This window comes from Manis pentadactyla, chromosome 3 (assembly GCF_030020395.1).
Source record: "Manis pentadactyla isolate mManPen7 chromosome 3, mManPen7.hap1, whole genome shotgun sequence".
Taxonomy (NCBI): domain Eukaryota; kingdom Metazoa; phylum Chordata; class Mammalia; order Pholidota; family Manidae; genus Manis; species Manis pentadactyla.
The window spans coordinates 219,568,371-219,583,955 of NC_080021.1; the positions used below are offsets into that span (position 1 = coordinate 219,568,371).

The 15,585-nt window shown below is 57.3% G+C and overlaps 1 protein-coding gene across 1 annotated transcript; it reads left to right on the top strand.

Annotated features, from left to right (window-relative positions):
• Positions 1-1,916: 1,916 nt before the first annotated feature.
• LOC118920510 (ficolin-2-like) lies at positions 1,917-8,798 on the top strand. Its single transcript, XM_036901448.2, has 9 exons — positions 1,917-2,114; positions 3,781-3,894; positions 4,408-4,461; positions 4,800-4,835; positions 5,771-5,803; positions 6,236-6,363; positions 6,843-6,972; positions 7,635-7,769; positions 8,306-8,798. The coding sequence occupies exons 1-9, from the start codon at positions 2,021-2,023 to the stop codon at positions 8,551-8,553; spliced, it is 972 nt and encodes a 323-aa protein (XP_036757343.2). The 5' UTR covers positions 1,917-2,020; the 3' UTR covers positions 8,554-8,798.
• Positions 8,799-15,585: the final 6,787 nt, after the last annotated feature.

Here is a 15,585-nt window from a genome sequence, read left to right on the forward strand (position 1 = left end):
AACAGCTGTATGCATTTTAATTGCATTTTCAAAATGAATATGTTCCAATTTGTGTTTCAGCCTCTCATTGTCCATCCTTAATAAAAGCTTCTGTGTATAGGCTAGTTTTTAGAAGTCTAATAACGTACATATATGCACGTAATAAACTTAGGGGTCTCTTAACTGCTCCCACCCTATAAACAGTGAACTTTCCACGTGAAATCACTGACTCATCTCGTTAAGCAAGTTCACATTTTCATTAGATTGTCAGGCTGTTAGTCTCACAGGACAAATTATCTTAAATATTGGCAATACTCGACTTACTGAAGTGACACAGACTTCTTTATACTAACATATGAATACTGTGAATTCCAGTCCCCCGACCTGTCTACACTCAGTGGGAAACACACAGCCACGGGGTGGGGGGAGGGGGCTGGCAGAGGGGAGGGACGTGACCTCGAGCTCAGGGTGCCGAGCGTGGGCAATTGCCCAGGACACCGGGTCCCAGTCCCAGCTCTGATGGTCTTCCTACCTCTGTGCTTGCCTTACCCCCAACTTGGAGGGACAACCCCCAAGGGAGGCCACGTCCCCAGCTTCTGCCTGTCTGCACAGCCCCAAGGAGCCCTCTTCCCTTGCCAGTTCACCCACGATGGCACGTGGCATCCCCTCCTTCCGTGACCAGTCTAAGTTGAGGGTAGCAGGCTCCCCACCCCAAGACAGGCCACTTCGGGGAGCTGATTATTCTGAACTTTGGTGCCTGAAAAGCAGCCCTCCTGACCTCTCTCACTTGCCAGGATGGGGCTCCCTGTGTCCCACCCACCAGGAAGATTGGCTCGTCTGGGGACGGGTTCCCCAAGGCCACGTCACACCCACACAGGCTGTCACAGACTGCGCGCCCCCTGCCTGCACTGCTAGGCCCGGCTGCCTTTCCTAGAGCCAGGTCCTCTCTGCTGGGACCTGCAGCCCCTCTCCCCCATTCCGCAGAGTGGGCCCTGAGCCGTCACGGGGGCTTGCTTCCCTGGCACCCCCATGTGCCCAGGAGGTCGGCCAGGTGAGAAGCTGCTCTTTGTCCCCCCTTATTAATCTGGCGCACACTGCAGGGGCCTCTGCTAAGAACGCCAGGAAAGGGAAAATCCGTTTCCTCCCCCCCAGAGGAAGGGGCTTTGACCAGCTGTCCTGTCCTCAGGCCCACACTGCCGTGGACTTCACATGGTCTCCGACGGAACCTGGATGCGCACGGGCTTTTGTCCGCCTTGGGGTCACGATTCTCACACCACATGGACGAGGGCTGCTCATAGTGAGGTTGGAGACACAGGACTGCCACCTGGTCTCCAAAACGCTCAGGAAGGGAGCTGGCTTCAGGATTTTGCTCTTCCTGGGGCAGGTGTCAAATGGCCCCTGGACAACTTACTCCCTCCCGTGCCCCACGCCCCCCAGCCTGAGGCTGCTGCAGTGTAAGCCCCGGTTGGACTGGCACTTGTCCCCGTCCCAGGGCACCACCCCCTTCGCGATGCTCCTGGCCTGGCCACCTTCTCCCCTCCCCCATGGCACCCCCTGCCCTCCAGCCCAGTTCCACCTGCAGAATCCCATCACCCCCCACCACCAACATCCTGACCCCCAGGGAGCTTCCTCACTTTTGTGGATTTGCAGCCCATTATATGCAAATAAATTCCTCCAGCACCAGTCCTACAAACCCACCAACCCAGAGAGGCCTGCAGAGCTGGGCAGCCAGGGGGCAGCCGGGACTTCCCCCAGAGGTTCCAATAGGAAGGCTGCCCCTTCCCACGCACGGCCTTGGCATCTTCTGCTGGGAGCACTATCCATCCGACAGGAAGCATAATGATGTCCAGGGGCGCTTCAGTCGGTCAAGTGTCACTTGGGGTGTGGGGCACAGAGAACGCCATCCGAGGCTGGCCCCGCCTTCCACTGGCACCACAAGCCAGGGGGCGGAAGAGGCCACGAGGGAAGACAGATAAGCCGGAGAGAAGGTGGGGCCGCAGCCCTAGAGAGCAGCAGCCCCTTCAGCGGCAAACCCCAGGGGATGGAGCTGAGCAGAGCCGCCGTGGCCAGGGCGCCTACTGCCCTGGCCATCGCCTTCCTGTGTGCCGTGTCCTCAAGCACCGACACCTGTCCAGGTGAGTCGCCACGTGAGCAGGACCTGGAAGTGGCAACGATCAGGTCTGGAAGTGGCAGCCTCTGCCCACTGACCTCTGCGTGCCAGGCCGCAGCTGAGCCTCTCTGGAACACCCTTCTGTGATTCCTGGAGACGGTGCAGCCTATCATTTCCCAAGGGAGAAAGCTCAACCGCAAAGCAGAGGCAGCTGACCAAAGAAAGGCAGCGGCCATTATTCTGAAGCCCACACCACCTGCAGGGGCCCTGCCAGGTGGCCTGTCTTCTCTGGGGCCCCCTTGAGGGGCCGCAGCAGACCCCACTATGCTGCTGTGTGCCCAAGCAGTGGGGCTGGGGGTGCTGGCCGGGCTGATTTTGTGCCATTATCACTGGCTCTGGGAGATGGCCCGAGGCCTCCCACCCAGCACTGTGGGACTCCCAGTCAGGGACCTGCCAGGCTTGGGGACAAGCTGATCCCACTGTGTCCCTGAGGTGGCAGAGCAAGGGTGGGAGGGTCCCCGTAGACCCGGGACGTCCTCGCCCTACCCAGTGGCTCTTCCACCTGCCCTGGGGGTCGTCTGGGTCAGGCCCTTCTCCGCAGCCACACCGGAGGACAGCGTCCTAACGCGTGCACAGGTGCCGCCCCAGTCCTGGCCCACAGCAGGGACGGGCATGGTGAGGGCTGGGCGCCCGGACATACCCTGGGCTGTTAACTGTGGGGAAAGGCCTAGAATGAGTTAGGAAGGAAATGCACCCGGGGGCTCCTCATGGGCATATTACAGGCGGGTCCATTTTCTTCCCTAAATATGTCTCATTTTCTGATTTGTTCTAAAATTGCCGAGTATTCTTTATTAAAGAGCAAAAACTGAGCAAATTGAGAAAAGAAGTCTTCACATGTTCTGAGTGACGAGGCAGCTGGTGAGGCCGGAGACACCAAAACGGGGCAGCTGCCTCGACCCCGGGGAGCAGCGCGTGTCCCCGCATTGCTAACGTGTCTCTCGTGAGGACCTTTCACCTTTGTGATCAGCACAACTAAGGCTCCCCTTCCCACAGAGGAAATCAGCCCGGCTTCCGCTTCCTCCCGAGCTTGCTCCATGTCCCTGCAGCAAACGCTCCCCTCTCCGGGGGCCCCCCCGGCCCCTTCCGGCTCAGGAGCTCTCTGGCCACCTGCCCACGGTCTGGGGTGAAAACGCGGTGTTCCCCCAAGTCCCCCGAGTTTCTTATAAGTGTTTATTGTTATTATTTATTGGAAGTACCCACTGTCTGTGAGGCCTTTCTAAATCCACGGATTACTCTAAGACTTGCTAAAATGTGCATGATCTGCTGTAATCCTTCCCTACAGCCCTAGGCCTATCCTCACGTGGCAGCCCAGGAGACAGAAGCCCAGAGGGGTTGGGTGACTTGTCCGAGGACACACAGCGCTGAGGAGCTGGGCTCCCCTCAGGCAGGGTGGCCTTCAAAGCCAGGGGGCCGCCCTGCGTCACCTCCCCGCCTGAGCAGCGCCCCAGGGGCGGGACGGATCAAGTCCCCACCAGAGGCGGGAAACCCGCTGCCAGGCTGACCCCCGGCTGGCCGCAGCCATCTGCGCAGGCAGGAGGTCACCACGGTGGCAGACCCCTCGGCGGGGTGGCCGTGCAGAGCCTTCAGGCCCGGGACGAGCCGGGTGACCGGCACTCTGTGCTTCTCTGCAGACGTGAAGGTGGTGGGCCTGGACGGCGCCGACAAGCTCACCATTCTCCGGGGCTGCCCGGGGCTGCCCGGGGCTGCGGGGCCCAAGGGAGAGGCGGGGGCCGGCGGAGGGAGAGGTACGTGCCCGGGTGGGGGTGGCGCGGCTGACGCCTGCTCTTCTCACATTAGGCCCCGAGTCGGGCAGGGACCCTGCGGTCTCCCACCAGGAGCTTACAGCAGGCGTCCTAGGCCACCTCCCGGGCCCAGCGGGCCTCTGACATTCCCGTAGGAGAGAGCTGGTCTCAACTGCACACATAATGGGATCAGCGTGCTTGGACCCCACCCACCGACATGTGGACACCAGCAAATCCCCTTCCACCGCCTCCCTTTTCTCCCCTAATCTGGGCTATAAGTTCCCAGGTCCCCACTGCAGATGGGGACACTGTGGCCATGGAAACAGATGTTCCCAGGCTCCCCCACAGGTGGGGGGGGTGCTGGGACAGCCTGGCCCTCTGCTTGGTGCCCCTGGCCTCCAGGTCTTGGCCTTTGTCTGGGTCCCCACCCTCCTGGCTCCTACGGGTCCAGCCCAGGGGGCTTTTCCGGCTCCAGGTCTGGGAGTTTCTCTCAAGGTCGTGTGTTGGAATTTCCAGGAGAACAAGGCTCCCCTGGCATCCCTGGGAAGGCAGGACCACCTGGGCCCAAAGGTAATGTGCCCATGACAAGGGGGGGTCCCCCGAGCAGGACCGCCAGACCTGCCTGCAGAGGGAGAGGAGTGGGCCTTCCAGGCTGTCACCCTGTCATTCCTAGGAAACCCCCTCATGCCGCAGACAGGACACACAGCCCAACTTTGCCCGGGTCTGTGTCCAGAGACCCTCAGGTAGCCCAGGGCGGGACTCCCAACCACAGCCAGCACTGGCTTAGGGCCCCTCTGCTCCAGTGACCTGTCTGCCCACCCGCACGCCTGGCCTCCTCCGACCCAGGGCGGGAGCTTCTCCGTGCTCCCCCCGGAGCTGAGGCTGCACTGGCCCTTCTCTCTCTCCAGGAGACCCCGGGGAGAAGGGCACACAAGGAGAGAAAGGTGAGGCCGACCTGCCGTCGCAGTGGGTGACTTTGCTGACTTTGTCAGGGAGGGGGGTCCCCAGTGCCTGGCCCACGGGCCTGCGGGTGGGAGACCGGGTCCTTCCCTCTGAGGCAGAGGGGGAGGGGGCTGCACCCCTCCCCAGACCCTGGACCCCTGAGCGGGAGGCCCCATCCTCTGTCCTTGATCCTGTCCCTACGGCTGTAGTAAATTCAAGGCAATGTTTAAAAAGCCAAGGTCGGCCAGAGGGGCCGGGAGTATCAGCAGCAAGATCTGTTCACAGAAGATATGTAAACATACCATATGTATTTTAAATGTATATATAAATTTATATCATAAATATGTATCTGAATATGTTATATTCATATGTATTTATATTCACATTTAATATGTATAGTTATATGTTAAATTTACTTAGGTACAATTTATAATATAATTTACTCTCTGATGTATTTGTTTGCCAAATAGTCAGAAAAATCAGGGAACTGCAGCCCCCTTAAACCTCTCCTCTTTAAACCTTACAATATTCACACCTGGAAAACTCCAGGTCCGATGGCACATTGTGTCTGAGCCTGTCAAATGCCACATGGCGCTCAGACCCTGGGAGCAGCCTCCCCTTAACCCCGTGTCTGCCCACAAATACATGCTACTCTGGGGGCTCAGGATGGCACTGGGAACCACCCTCTCTGGCACACCCATCGCAGCCGAAGGGAGAGGCTGATTAATAAAGATGCCGTGACTCAGTTTCCCCCAGGAGATCAAAAAGGGGCCCAGTCACCCGAGGTAGCCAGGGGCAGGGTTGGCTTCTCTGGAGTCAGGGAGTGTCCTCCTGCTGGACAGGTCCCGAAAGGGCCTCTCTTTTCTGCCCTGTGTTGGGGAACAAGGACTTAGACATGTCACCTGTAACATTTTTGCCTAACCATTCCCATCTCCAGGAAAGTCCTGGGAAGCTGAGCAATGTCATACAGGTGGGTGCCACGTCCTGAACCCACCACTGGTCTGGCGGACCCCCAGCCCGATCCTGGCCCAGTACAGCCACGCAGACCCAGAGTCCTGTGCCACAGGACAGCGGTCAGCGGACACCTGTCACACGCTTTAAGAAGAACAGGGAATGACATGCCTAGTCTCAGGCCCTGAACATATTAGAGTGTACCCCAAAGGCCAGGGTCCCAGGGTCTAAGGAGGGGCAGTGTCAGGAGGTGGGGATGGCCAGGTGGGCTGGGCCGGGCCGTCACAGCTGGGTGGCCTTGCATGTGGGGAGTGGGGGTCTCCGTCCCCCTGGAGGCCTCCCCTGCATGGGCAGGCGCCCACTGCCCCTGCTTCTCCCACCCCGCCCCTCCCAGGGCCCCGCCTGCCCAGGGCTCCCCCTCCAGGCATCCATTTCCCGGTTGTCTCCCCAGGACCCCGGAACTGCAAGGAGCTGCTCACCAGGGGACACTTCCTGAGCGGCTGGCACACCATCTACATGCCCGACTGCCAGCCCCTGACCGTGCTGTGCGACATGGACACAGATGGCGGGGGCTGGACCGTGAGCCCTGGGACCTCGGGAACGGCCGTGTGGTCCCTGGGCACAGGCGGGCCCTGCCTGGGGACCTCCCAGACCAGGCTCCGTGCCCGTGGGAGGGCAGTCTCTGGAGGCCTCTCCCTCCTCTGAGCCTCAGGTTCCCTGTGGGCCACTCGTAGAGCCCAGAGCCCTTTCACTGAGGACAGGATGTGGGGTGTGGCCAGGGGGCAGGGAAAATCCAGGCCTGGGGCAAGGCCCAGAGGGAGCCCAAGCCATCCGGCTGTGTGGCTGTGGGCATGTTGCCTGTCCTCTCTGGGCCTCTGGTCCCTCCTTCATCCCACATGGGCATCCTGACCATCCCTGGGGTCTGTGCTGAGGCCCCCGTGGCCATGCCGTGGCACTGAGCCCATGACGCTCTGAGGACAAGTGCAGGTCCCACGTGGCCAAGGTCCCGGGCTGGGATGCCAGCAGGCCACGTCCTGAGCCCTCTTGCGGCCCCGCAGGTCTTCCAGAGAAGGAGTGATGGCTCCGTGGACTTCTACCGGGACTGGGCCACGTACAAGCGGGGCTTTGGCAGTCAGCTGGGGGAGTTCTGGCTGGGGAACGACCACATCCACACCCTGACTGCCCAGGGTAGGCCGGCGCGGGGCCTGGGGGTCGTGGGTAAAGGCTTCTTCCAACCGTGGGCCACTGGCATCTTAGATCCTGAGACAGGAAGGACACAGAGGCCACCGGGGCCTTGGCCCAGCCCCCAGCCCTAATTCCACCTCCACATTTTCTCCTTTCCCAAAGCTAACAGGTCAGGGAGGAGACTTGCCACCCAGCCCAGTCCTCTGTCAACCCCCAGGCAGACCAGCTCTGCACCCTCTGGCTTACAGGCCCCGAGATTCAGCTTGTCCCTCATCCTGGGGAGACTGCAGCACTGTACCCCTGCCCTCCCTCCCCGTGACCATGTGCTGCACCTGCTCAGGGTCGGCTGGACCTTCCCAGAGGAAGGAGGGCTCAAGCAGGTTCCCACCCTGGGCTGTGAGTGACTCCACACCCCACCCCAGGAAAATGCACCCTGTGAGGCGGTAACTGTGTTCCAGCAAATGGATGCACAGGGAATTGCAGGGCCGACGGAAATAGGTTTCCACAGTCCCTCATATAACCAAGGACTTCCCACATGAACTTGTGGAAACTTCACCTTGGATGTCAAGATCAGACATCCCCTAAAAACTTACCCAAATCCCCACCTCCTGTGACTGGAGGCAGAGGGTCCCTACTGCTGGGACCTTAAAGTCTTTCCCCAACAGGAACCAGCGAGCTCCGGGTAGACCTCGTGGACTTTGAGGGCAACCACCAGTTTGCCAAGTACAGCTCGTTCAAGGTGGAAGGCGAGGCCGAGAAGTACAAGCTGGTCCTGGGAGGCTTTGTCGGGGGCGACGCTGGTGAGTGGTCTCGGGGTGGAGCGGCCTGGGCTGCAGAGCCGGTGGGGAAGCTGTGGGGCACCCGCATGGCGTCCTGACTCTGCGTCTTCCCTGCGATGGTGGGTGATGCCAAGCTCAGCATAGCTTCCACATCCGTGCATGAAGGTACCAACACCTCCTAATGTACCCATGAAGATGAAGTGACACTTTCTAAAAGGTCCAAAGAGTTGGTGGTATTATTATTCCTGAGAAAGAATGATAATTCAGCACATTTTGGTGGAGACTCAACTCCCACTGTGTGATGCCTGGAGCTCTTCCCTGAAGGAACTAGGAATTATTGGGCAGCAAGTGGCCTTCCCTCTAAGTGGGAGGATGCCTGTTAGCCGGGGCAGATGGGGTGAGGGGACGCCAAGTTCACTTCATCAGCACGGCGAGTGCTCCCTGGAGACATGGGAGGAGCACCCTTGGTTGTGCAGTGCACAACACGCACGCCTGGACCTAGGATCCAGGACTTCTTCACGCTGTGTATAAAATACCCTGTTTTTCCGTCTGAGCAGGTGACTCCCTGACGTCCCACAATGGCCATATCTTCTCCACCAAAGACCAGGACAATGACTCGAGTCCGCAACATTGTGCTGAGCTGTACCATGGGGCCTGGTGGTACTATACCTGTCACGTGTCGAACCTGAATGGTCACTACCTTGGGGGAGCCCATAACAGCTTTGCAAATGGCATCAACTGGAAGTCCGGGAAAGGCTATAACTACAGCTACAAGGTGTCGGAGATGAAGGTGCGGCCCACCTAGGCGGCGGCAGCCCCGGAGCGCCTCCAGTCGCACCCTTCCACACACACAGGTGTGGAGAGAGAGCTGTCCCCAGGTCCTCACAGGGAAGGAACTTGGGCTCTGGGTCACCACCATCACCACCTGCGTGGACCCGCTTGGCCGCATGCTTCTTGCCGACTTCAGAGCCTTCTCTCCCGTCTGCGAGGATGAGAGAGCTTGCCAGCCATGCCATGCGTGTTCTCAATAAAGACACTGGTCATGCCTCAGGTCTGCTCATCTGTCCTTGCCCCCCTGTGCCGTGGCACCGCAGGGCCCTTGTGGCTGAGGATGTTTCTGGGGGCCCAAAGCCAGCACTGGCAGAGCAGGCCCATGGCACCCATGAGCCATTAAAGTTCTGTCAGCACACAACTGCACCCGTTTGCTTCCTGATGGGGGTGCCTGCTTCCCGCCGTCTGGCGGGCGGTAAGCTGCAGGGAAGGCTCGTGGAGACAGACCACATGACCACTGGTCCTCATGTCTCTCCTAGCCAGCCCTTTACGAATGCAGTTGCTGATACCTGGCTCAGAGGTGCAGCGGCCTGTCCAGGTCCCAGCCTCCCAGGCCCGGGCCTTCCCACTGACCCTTACTTCCAGGCCCCTGGCTTCCCATGGGGCTCACTGGAGACACGCTCAGACATTGTGTTTGGGTGATCGTACAAATCACCAGAAACAAACCCATGAATCAAGGCGGTGGGCTTGGCCACTCTGAGCTCCAGGAGGCGGGAGCCCGGGCTTCGCTGCAGGGGCCCAAGTGTCCCATGCAAAGCTGCCCCGCAGCCAAGCCCGCAAGCACGGGGTAGGGGGAGACACTACTTTTGCCAACAGGTCACCTCTGGGAGAGGAAGGTGACACTGGCATGTCATGGGGACAGTCTGCTGAGAAGGGTCCTCAGCGCCCCGCGCTGCCGCCTCCCCACACCCTGAGGGACCCCTGGTCTGGCATCAGTGGGCCTTGCATCGCTGTTTGGGCCCCTGACCCTCCTTGTGGCTGTTCTTGCCGAATCTCCCACTTGGAGAGGGTTTAGAGGGGTTCAAGGCGGCTCCTACCTTCCTTGCCCCCCAAGGGTCCCGTCAGTGGGTCTCAGCTGGTCTAGGAACCACACAAAAGCATGGACGATGCAGCATGCCTGGGGCTCCTGCGGGAGAGTGCCACGGTTCTCCCCCTTCCTGGCGGGCGCTGTGTCCTGGAGATCAGAACCACCGCTCCGCCTCACGCCCCTGCGCCTTCTGCTGCAAGTCCTGACCCTGAGCCGGTGCAGGCCTGGAGGGCCAGGCGGGAGTGGGGTCCACACTGGGGACCAGGCCACGCCTTCCCACCCAGGGGGCCATCAGTCCCCAGTGCAGGAACCCACAAACTGCAAAATGCACCAGTTTATTAGCAAATGAGGGTGTGCTTCCAATATAAATCTATACCCACCCCTCTCTTTCCCCTCTTAGCCCCGGATCCTTGGTGTTTTGGCAGGATGGCTGACAGCTGATGAGTGCCGACCCCAGGTGATTTTACTCACCACGTGCCCCTCTCTGAGGAGCAAGCCTGCAGGGCCGCACAGTGCCCCTCCACACCCCAAAGCCCCCACCAGAACTGTGTCCTGGCGCCCACTAGGGCTCTCTCACGTGCCCTGCACCCCCAGCTTGGCACATTGCTCCTTAGTGGTGGGAAAAAACCCAAACCCGGAGCCTCTTTCCTCAAAGCCAAGGAAGATACCGGCTGCTGGGGCTCCGCCTTCCCCTGTCTTTACCAGAATGGCTCCACTTACACAGAAAATGAAGAAAGACAACGCTGGGTCCCCGTCCCCCGCCCCTGCCCTCCGGGAAGGTCTACAGGCACACAGCCCTCTGGAGAACAGAGCCCATTTCATCTGAAGGGGCTCCCAATCCAGCTGGGGGACGAGACATGTTCCAATAGCCTCGCACAGACAGTCCCGTAGGAGTCAGTGCCCTTCAGCCCCTTCCTCACCACCCGTCTGGCTGGGTGGACGCCCACATTTCAGTGCAGACCCCTCGCAGGCTGTACACTCTCCCGAGGGAGAGCCCCAGGCTCCTGGCCAGCATGCGCGTGCCCTGTGCGACACTGGGGCCCGGTCACCGCAGCCGCGCCGCACCTGCTGCCTTACACACAAGCCTGGCACCCTTGCAACACGTCTGAAATCAGCCCCGCTGGCCTGGTAGCCGAAGGGTGGGCTGGAGGGCTGGCAGTTTTGTTTGATAAAAGTGTTGCCTCCAATAAACTTGGAAGGCAGTTCCATGGAACGGCCTCTGGAGCTCCACGGGAAGAGCTTGCAAACCGGAACTTTGGTGGCGTGTTCATCTGTACTGGCTGCGTAGTGAGGCTACACGAGAGAAAGAACTGTGCAGGAAAGGATCTGGATGTTTGGAAGCAGGAGAAAATGGGACAAATGATGCAGGATTTCAGGTTTTGCAGAGCTGGAAAGCACCTTAGCATTTCTAGGCCTCCAACAGTGAGAGATGGATGGGGCTTGTAAAGCCCTCATGTAACGAAGACCAGGAAAGTATTTATATTTGGAATAGGGTGGCTTAGCCTTGTAATGGTCCTCGTTGCTCAAGTCTGAAACCTCCAAGCAGGCCGCCCTCAGGTGGTGGACACAGGGAGGCGTGGAGGTAGATTAGGAAGAAATCCAATGCGAGGAGCTTCACAGGAGGAGAGGCTGGAGCTGCCAGTCGGCAGAAGGGCACCGCTGTGGCCCCAGCCCACCTCCCGTGCCCTGCACCGCACCATGACCTGGGCAGGAAACACGTCTGTCCCTATTACAGCCCCAAGGTATGAAGTTTGTTTGCAAAGCAGCCAACCATCACTTACGTTTACAGAGAGGCGGCCCAGGTAAGGGACGGTGTGCAGCAAGGGGAGCCGGGAGGCCTACGCTCCTGTCCCAGCCTGAAGCCCACTGTGGCTCCGAGCCAGCTCTGCCTTCTGTCAGCCCCTTTAGCCTCACGGGAGCTGCTTGGCTGTCATTGTCACCGTGACTAATCGGCCATATGGGTGGGGGGCGGCCAATTATCTGATTCCTGGAGCTTCAGAAGAGGCTGCAAGCCCCACCCGCCCACCCCAATATGCGGCAGAAGTCCCGGCCAGGAAGCCGCAGGAACCAGGAACCATCTGGACCCACCAGTCTGTCCCAAAGTAGCAAATGTGGCCTCCCCAGAGTCCTGGGCCGCTCATGACAGAGGGGTGTTCTCCACTGTAACTGGGGTTGAAATGGAAATCCTCAGTCTCAGAACTGGAAACTAAGGCGTGGCTGCTCCAGGTGATGTGGAGCAATAGCAAATGCCTCCGCGGCTCCTGCCAGGCAGCCAGTCGGGCTTTCCCTGCAGGCCCACAGGCCTGAGCTCGCTCAGTCCCCACAGGCAGTGCAGCATGGCCTGGGACAGTGGGCGGTGGCAGCGGGGGCCTTGCCTCTGCACAGAGCTCATCTCTGGGGTCCGTGAGCTGCACAGCAGGCAGCCCACAGCTGCTTAGCCAGGACCTCCACCGGGCTAGCGGCAAAGGCACTGGAGTCAAGGACAGAACGCATATCTGAACCAAAACAAAACAACCCCGACAGCCACCCACGACAGGGAAACGTGGCTCCAGAGGCAGCGGCCTGCGTAACTAGGTCGGCGTTTCCAAGTCTGAGAAGCTTAGGTGTGGGGGCGGCCTGGGCATCCCTGGGCCACATCAGCTAATAATGGTGCCAGCCTCACCGCTCCTGGGTCTCTGGGCTGCAATTCAAACTGGAATGTATCTGTGCTCCTTGGCTTAGCCCTCTTGCCTTCCAGCACCACTGCCTCCTCAAGCACACAGGGCTCTGTGTATTTGCTGTCGAGCCGGAGGGCCCAGGGCTTTCCTTTGCTCACCCTGATATCATCAAAATGCACGCTCAGCCCTCTGAAACTAGTGAATGAATGGTTCCCAAATCGAACAGGCCATCAGAACCACCTGGGAATTCCTTAAAAATGCAGATTCGGGGGGCCCACACCAGAAACCAAGACCTCTGTGGGTGACGCCTACCATGGGTATTTTTTTAGGGCTTCCTGTTGATCCTGGTGATGAGCCACGGCAGGAAACCACATGGCAGCCCATGAAGTGGGCAGAGATGACGACCAGCCCATCTTCTGTGGACCACATGTCCCCAGCTCCCCCAGCTATTCCGCGGAGCACAGGGCAGGAGTCAATCAAAACTCAGTGCAAGTCCCCCGAAAACCCTGAATTAGGATCAAGTTAATCACAGTGACTGCTGGCATGCCTTCTGTCAGTCGTTTTCTGGTGATGCCATGTTATGATTTCAGACTTTCCCAGATAGTGTCCCTCAGCTAAAGAAAAGTTCATGCTCTTCAAATCAGTGAGCTTACCAGGGAACTTATTTCCAGAGAAAATTTCACAGATGTGGCAAAGCTAAGGACATAGATGCGTTTGTTGCAAAATCATAGGTGTGAAACGCTGGCTAGACGATCAGTATGAACAGGAGGAGGTTGACCATCTGCTCAAAGGCATATTAAGTGACCACTTAAAAAATGCTAAGTGTGCAAACTCTAGGAACATGGAGAAACAACTGACATCAGAAGATAAAACGGGAAGCACAGACTCCCCGTCCCAGTAATGATGGGTCAGATAACGAGGACCAAGCTTCCTTTTGAAAACACAAGAAGGGCTGACAAAGTTCCGAGATGCTCTTCTTAAGCATTAAAGATTATCAGGACAGCACGGAGCTCCCGGAATAGGAGCAGAAATGGGAACCTAGGGAGGCGTTTCCGTGGGTCTTTGCCAACCAGAGAAGAGGTTTAGCGGATGTGCAGGAGTTCTGGGTGTCGCACTGACAGCTTAGCGGGCAGAGGGCTTTATTAGTGAACTGGAATTTAGGTCAATAGAAAAGATCTAGATTGAATGTGGAGAATGAAAATGCAGAAAACAGCAAGAAAGACATAGGACATGGTAAAAAAAAAGTTGTAATTGTGGTATTTGAAAGGGAAGAGAGAGGGAACAGCTTCTAGGAAAAGCTCATTCAGGAACCTCAGAGTGAAACCTTCAAGGCAAAGAGAACAGCTTCTGAACACCTGGAGGAAAAATGCCGAGTTACCTTCAGAGGCACAGCCACGAGGCTTCAGCAGCGATCCCTACAGAAGCCAGAGATGCCGGGCGTAGTGTCCGAAGTGCCGAAAAACTACCTGTCAACCGAGAATTTTACACTCGGTGAAAACACGCTTAGAAAGTGGGGCCAAATAAAGATGTTCAAGGACAGGAGGGAACAAAAATGGACAGAAGTCATCACCAGCAGACCCTACATCAGAAATAAGCAAGTGAAAGGAAGCTTGTGTGGCAGCCAGACAATGACCCCAGACTGAAAGAGACACGGAGGAGGGGGCAAGCAGGACACACGCAGGGCAGCGTGTGGCAGCACACAGAGCCGACGCGATGCTGTGCAAGGCTTACAGTGAGGACTGAGTGACAAGGACAGCGCCCAACGAGGGGGCAAGCGTGGCTGGAGGGGTCCCAGGTCTCTGCCGGCAAAGGACCTGAACAGTCCGGGGTGGCTGCTGCAATCCTAAGTGTAAACACTGAAAAGAATAGGAAAAGCATGTAAAGATGAGAACCCGTAGAGGGAAAGTCGGGTAATACAAATATTCAACCAGCTCAGAAGGCGGCCGGCAAGGACGGGAGAGCTGAACAGAAGCAGTGCCAGGTCTGCAGGAACGTCCACAAACGCCAGAGCCTGGCGGCTGGGTTGTGTCCTCACCCCGCTCAGGAGAGACTGCGCGGAGGGAGGGCTCTGTCCCGGGAGGAAGGACGCATCACGCTCTGCTCATTTTATGTCATCCCCGAAATACCGACCCGTCTCTAATGTTCCTTGAGTGTCTCTGATTTGAGTTTTGGGGGACATGAGTGTTTAGAAGACTCTTCATGGGTTTACTCGGCTTTTCCAAATGAGTGTATGGTTTCCATACTGTTAAATTTGGCTTATAGGACTTGTGTTTCTACTCATGAGACCAGCAAACCTTAATTGTCAGTGTTTAGGTGCCTTCAAATACTACAAATTTAATTCAGCAAATTCCTTCAGTGCTTTAAGTTGCAATAGTTAAGTGTGATATCCTTCAAACTCCTACCTAGGCACTTCAATTGCCTAATGAACAAGATAGCCTTCGTGGTAATTAACTTTTGGAAATCTAATATTCTCACTTGGACATACAATGAGCCGGAAGCCTCCTTGAATCTGATTCCGTGTAGGGTGCTCTAGGACTTCCACGTGCCTATAGGACCAAGTTAAGTAGCTACTTACACACTTAAGATTGCATTTAGGAGACTTTCTTTGTAAGAGGCCAAATTCTTTAAACACTATAAAACTTTGAAACATCAAACCTGTCCAGATTCCTTGATAAAAAAGTCATAATCCCATGGCTTTTATTATATTGACCATTTCTAGACTTGATTCCAAGTCTTTCTTGGTTTACAAGTTGCTTACCTACTAAGGAAAGAAGGTGCCATCCCAGTGAACAGGCTTACTTTTGCCAAGCGATTGTGGCCAGGACCTGGTGAGATCTGGTCAGCCCCAGGTGGGCTACAGGGACCTCTCCCCACAGTTACTGAGTCAGTGACCCTGGACGCCAGGAAAAGATGGGCATGTAGCCTGTGTTGCCGATGCAGTGTGTGCGCGTGATCACCCTGTGGCACTTGGACTGAAATTTGCCCTGCTCTGCAGAGCTGTATTGAATGCACAGCTTGCATTTTTTATCCATCCTCTTCTTGATGGGCATTTGGGTTGGTTCCAGTGTGTAGCTAGTGGGAAAAGATTGGCTGTAGGTGTTCTTGGCCATGCCCTCGGTGTGCACCACAGTTATTGCCATGTCAGGTTATGGGAATGTGTGTCTGCTCTAACAGTCAAAGCCAAACTGTTTTCCAGGTAGGAGGCATCACTTCACACTGCTAACTGCAGTATGTGGAAGTCCCCACTACAGACAGCATCACCACCACTTGGTGTTGTCAGCCTTTCTAAGTTTTGTGGTCCTGATGAGTGTGTAGTGGAATT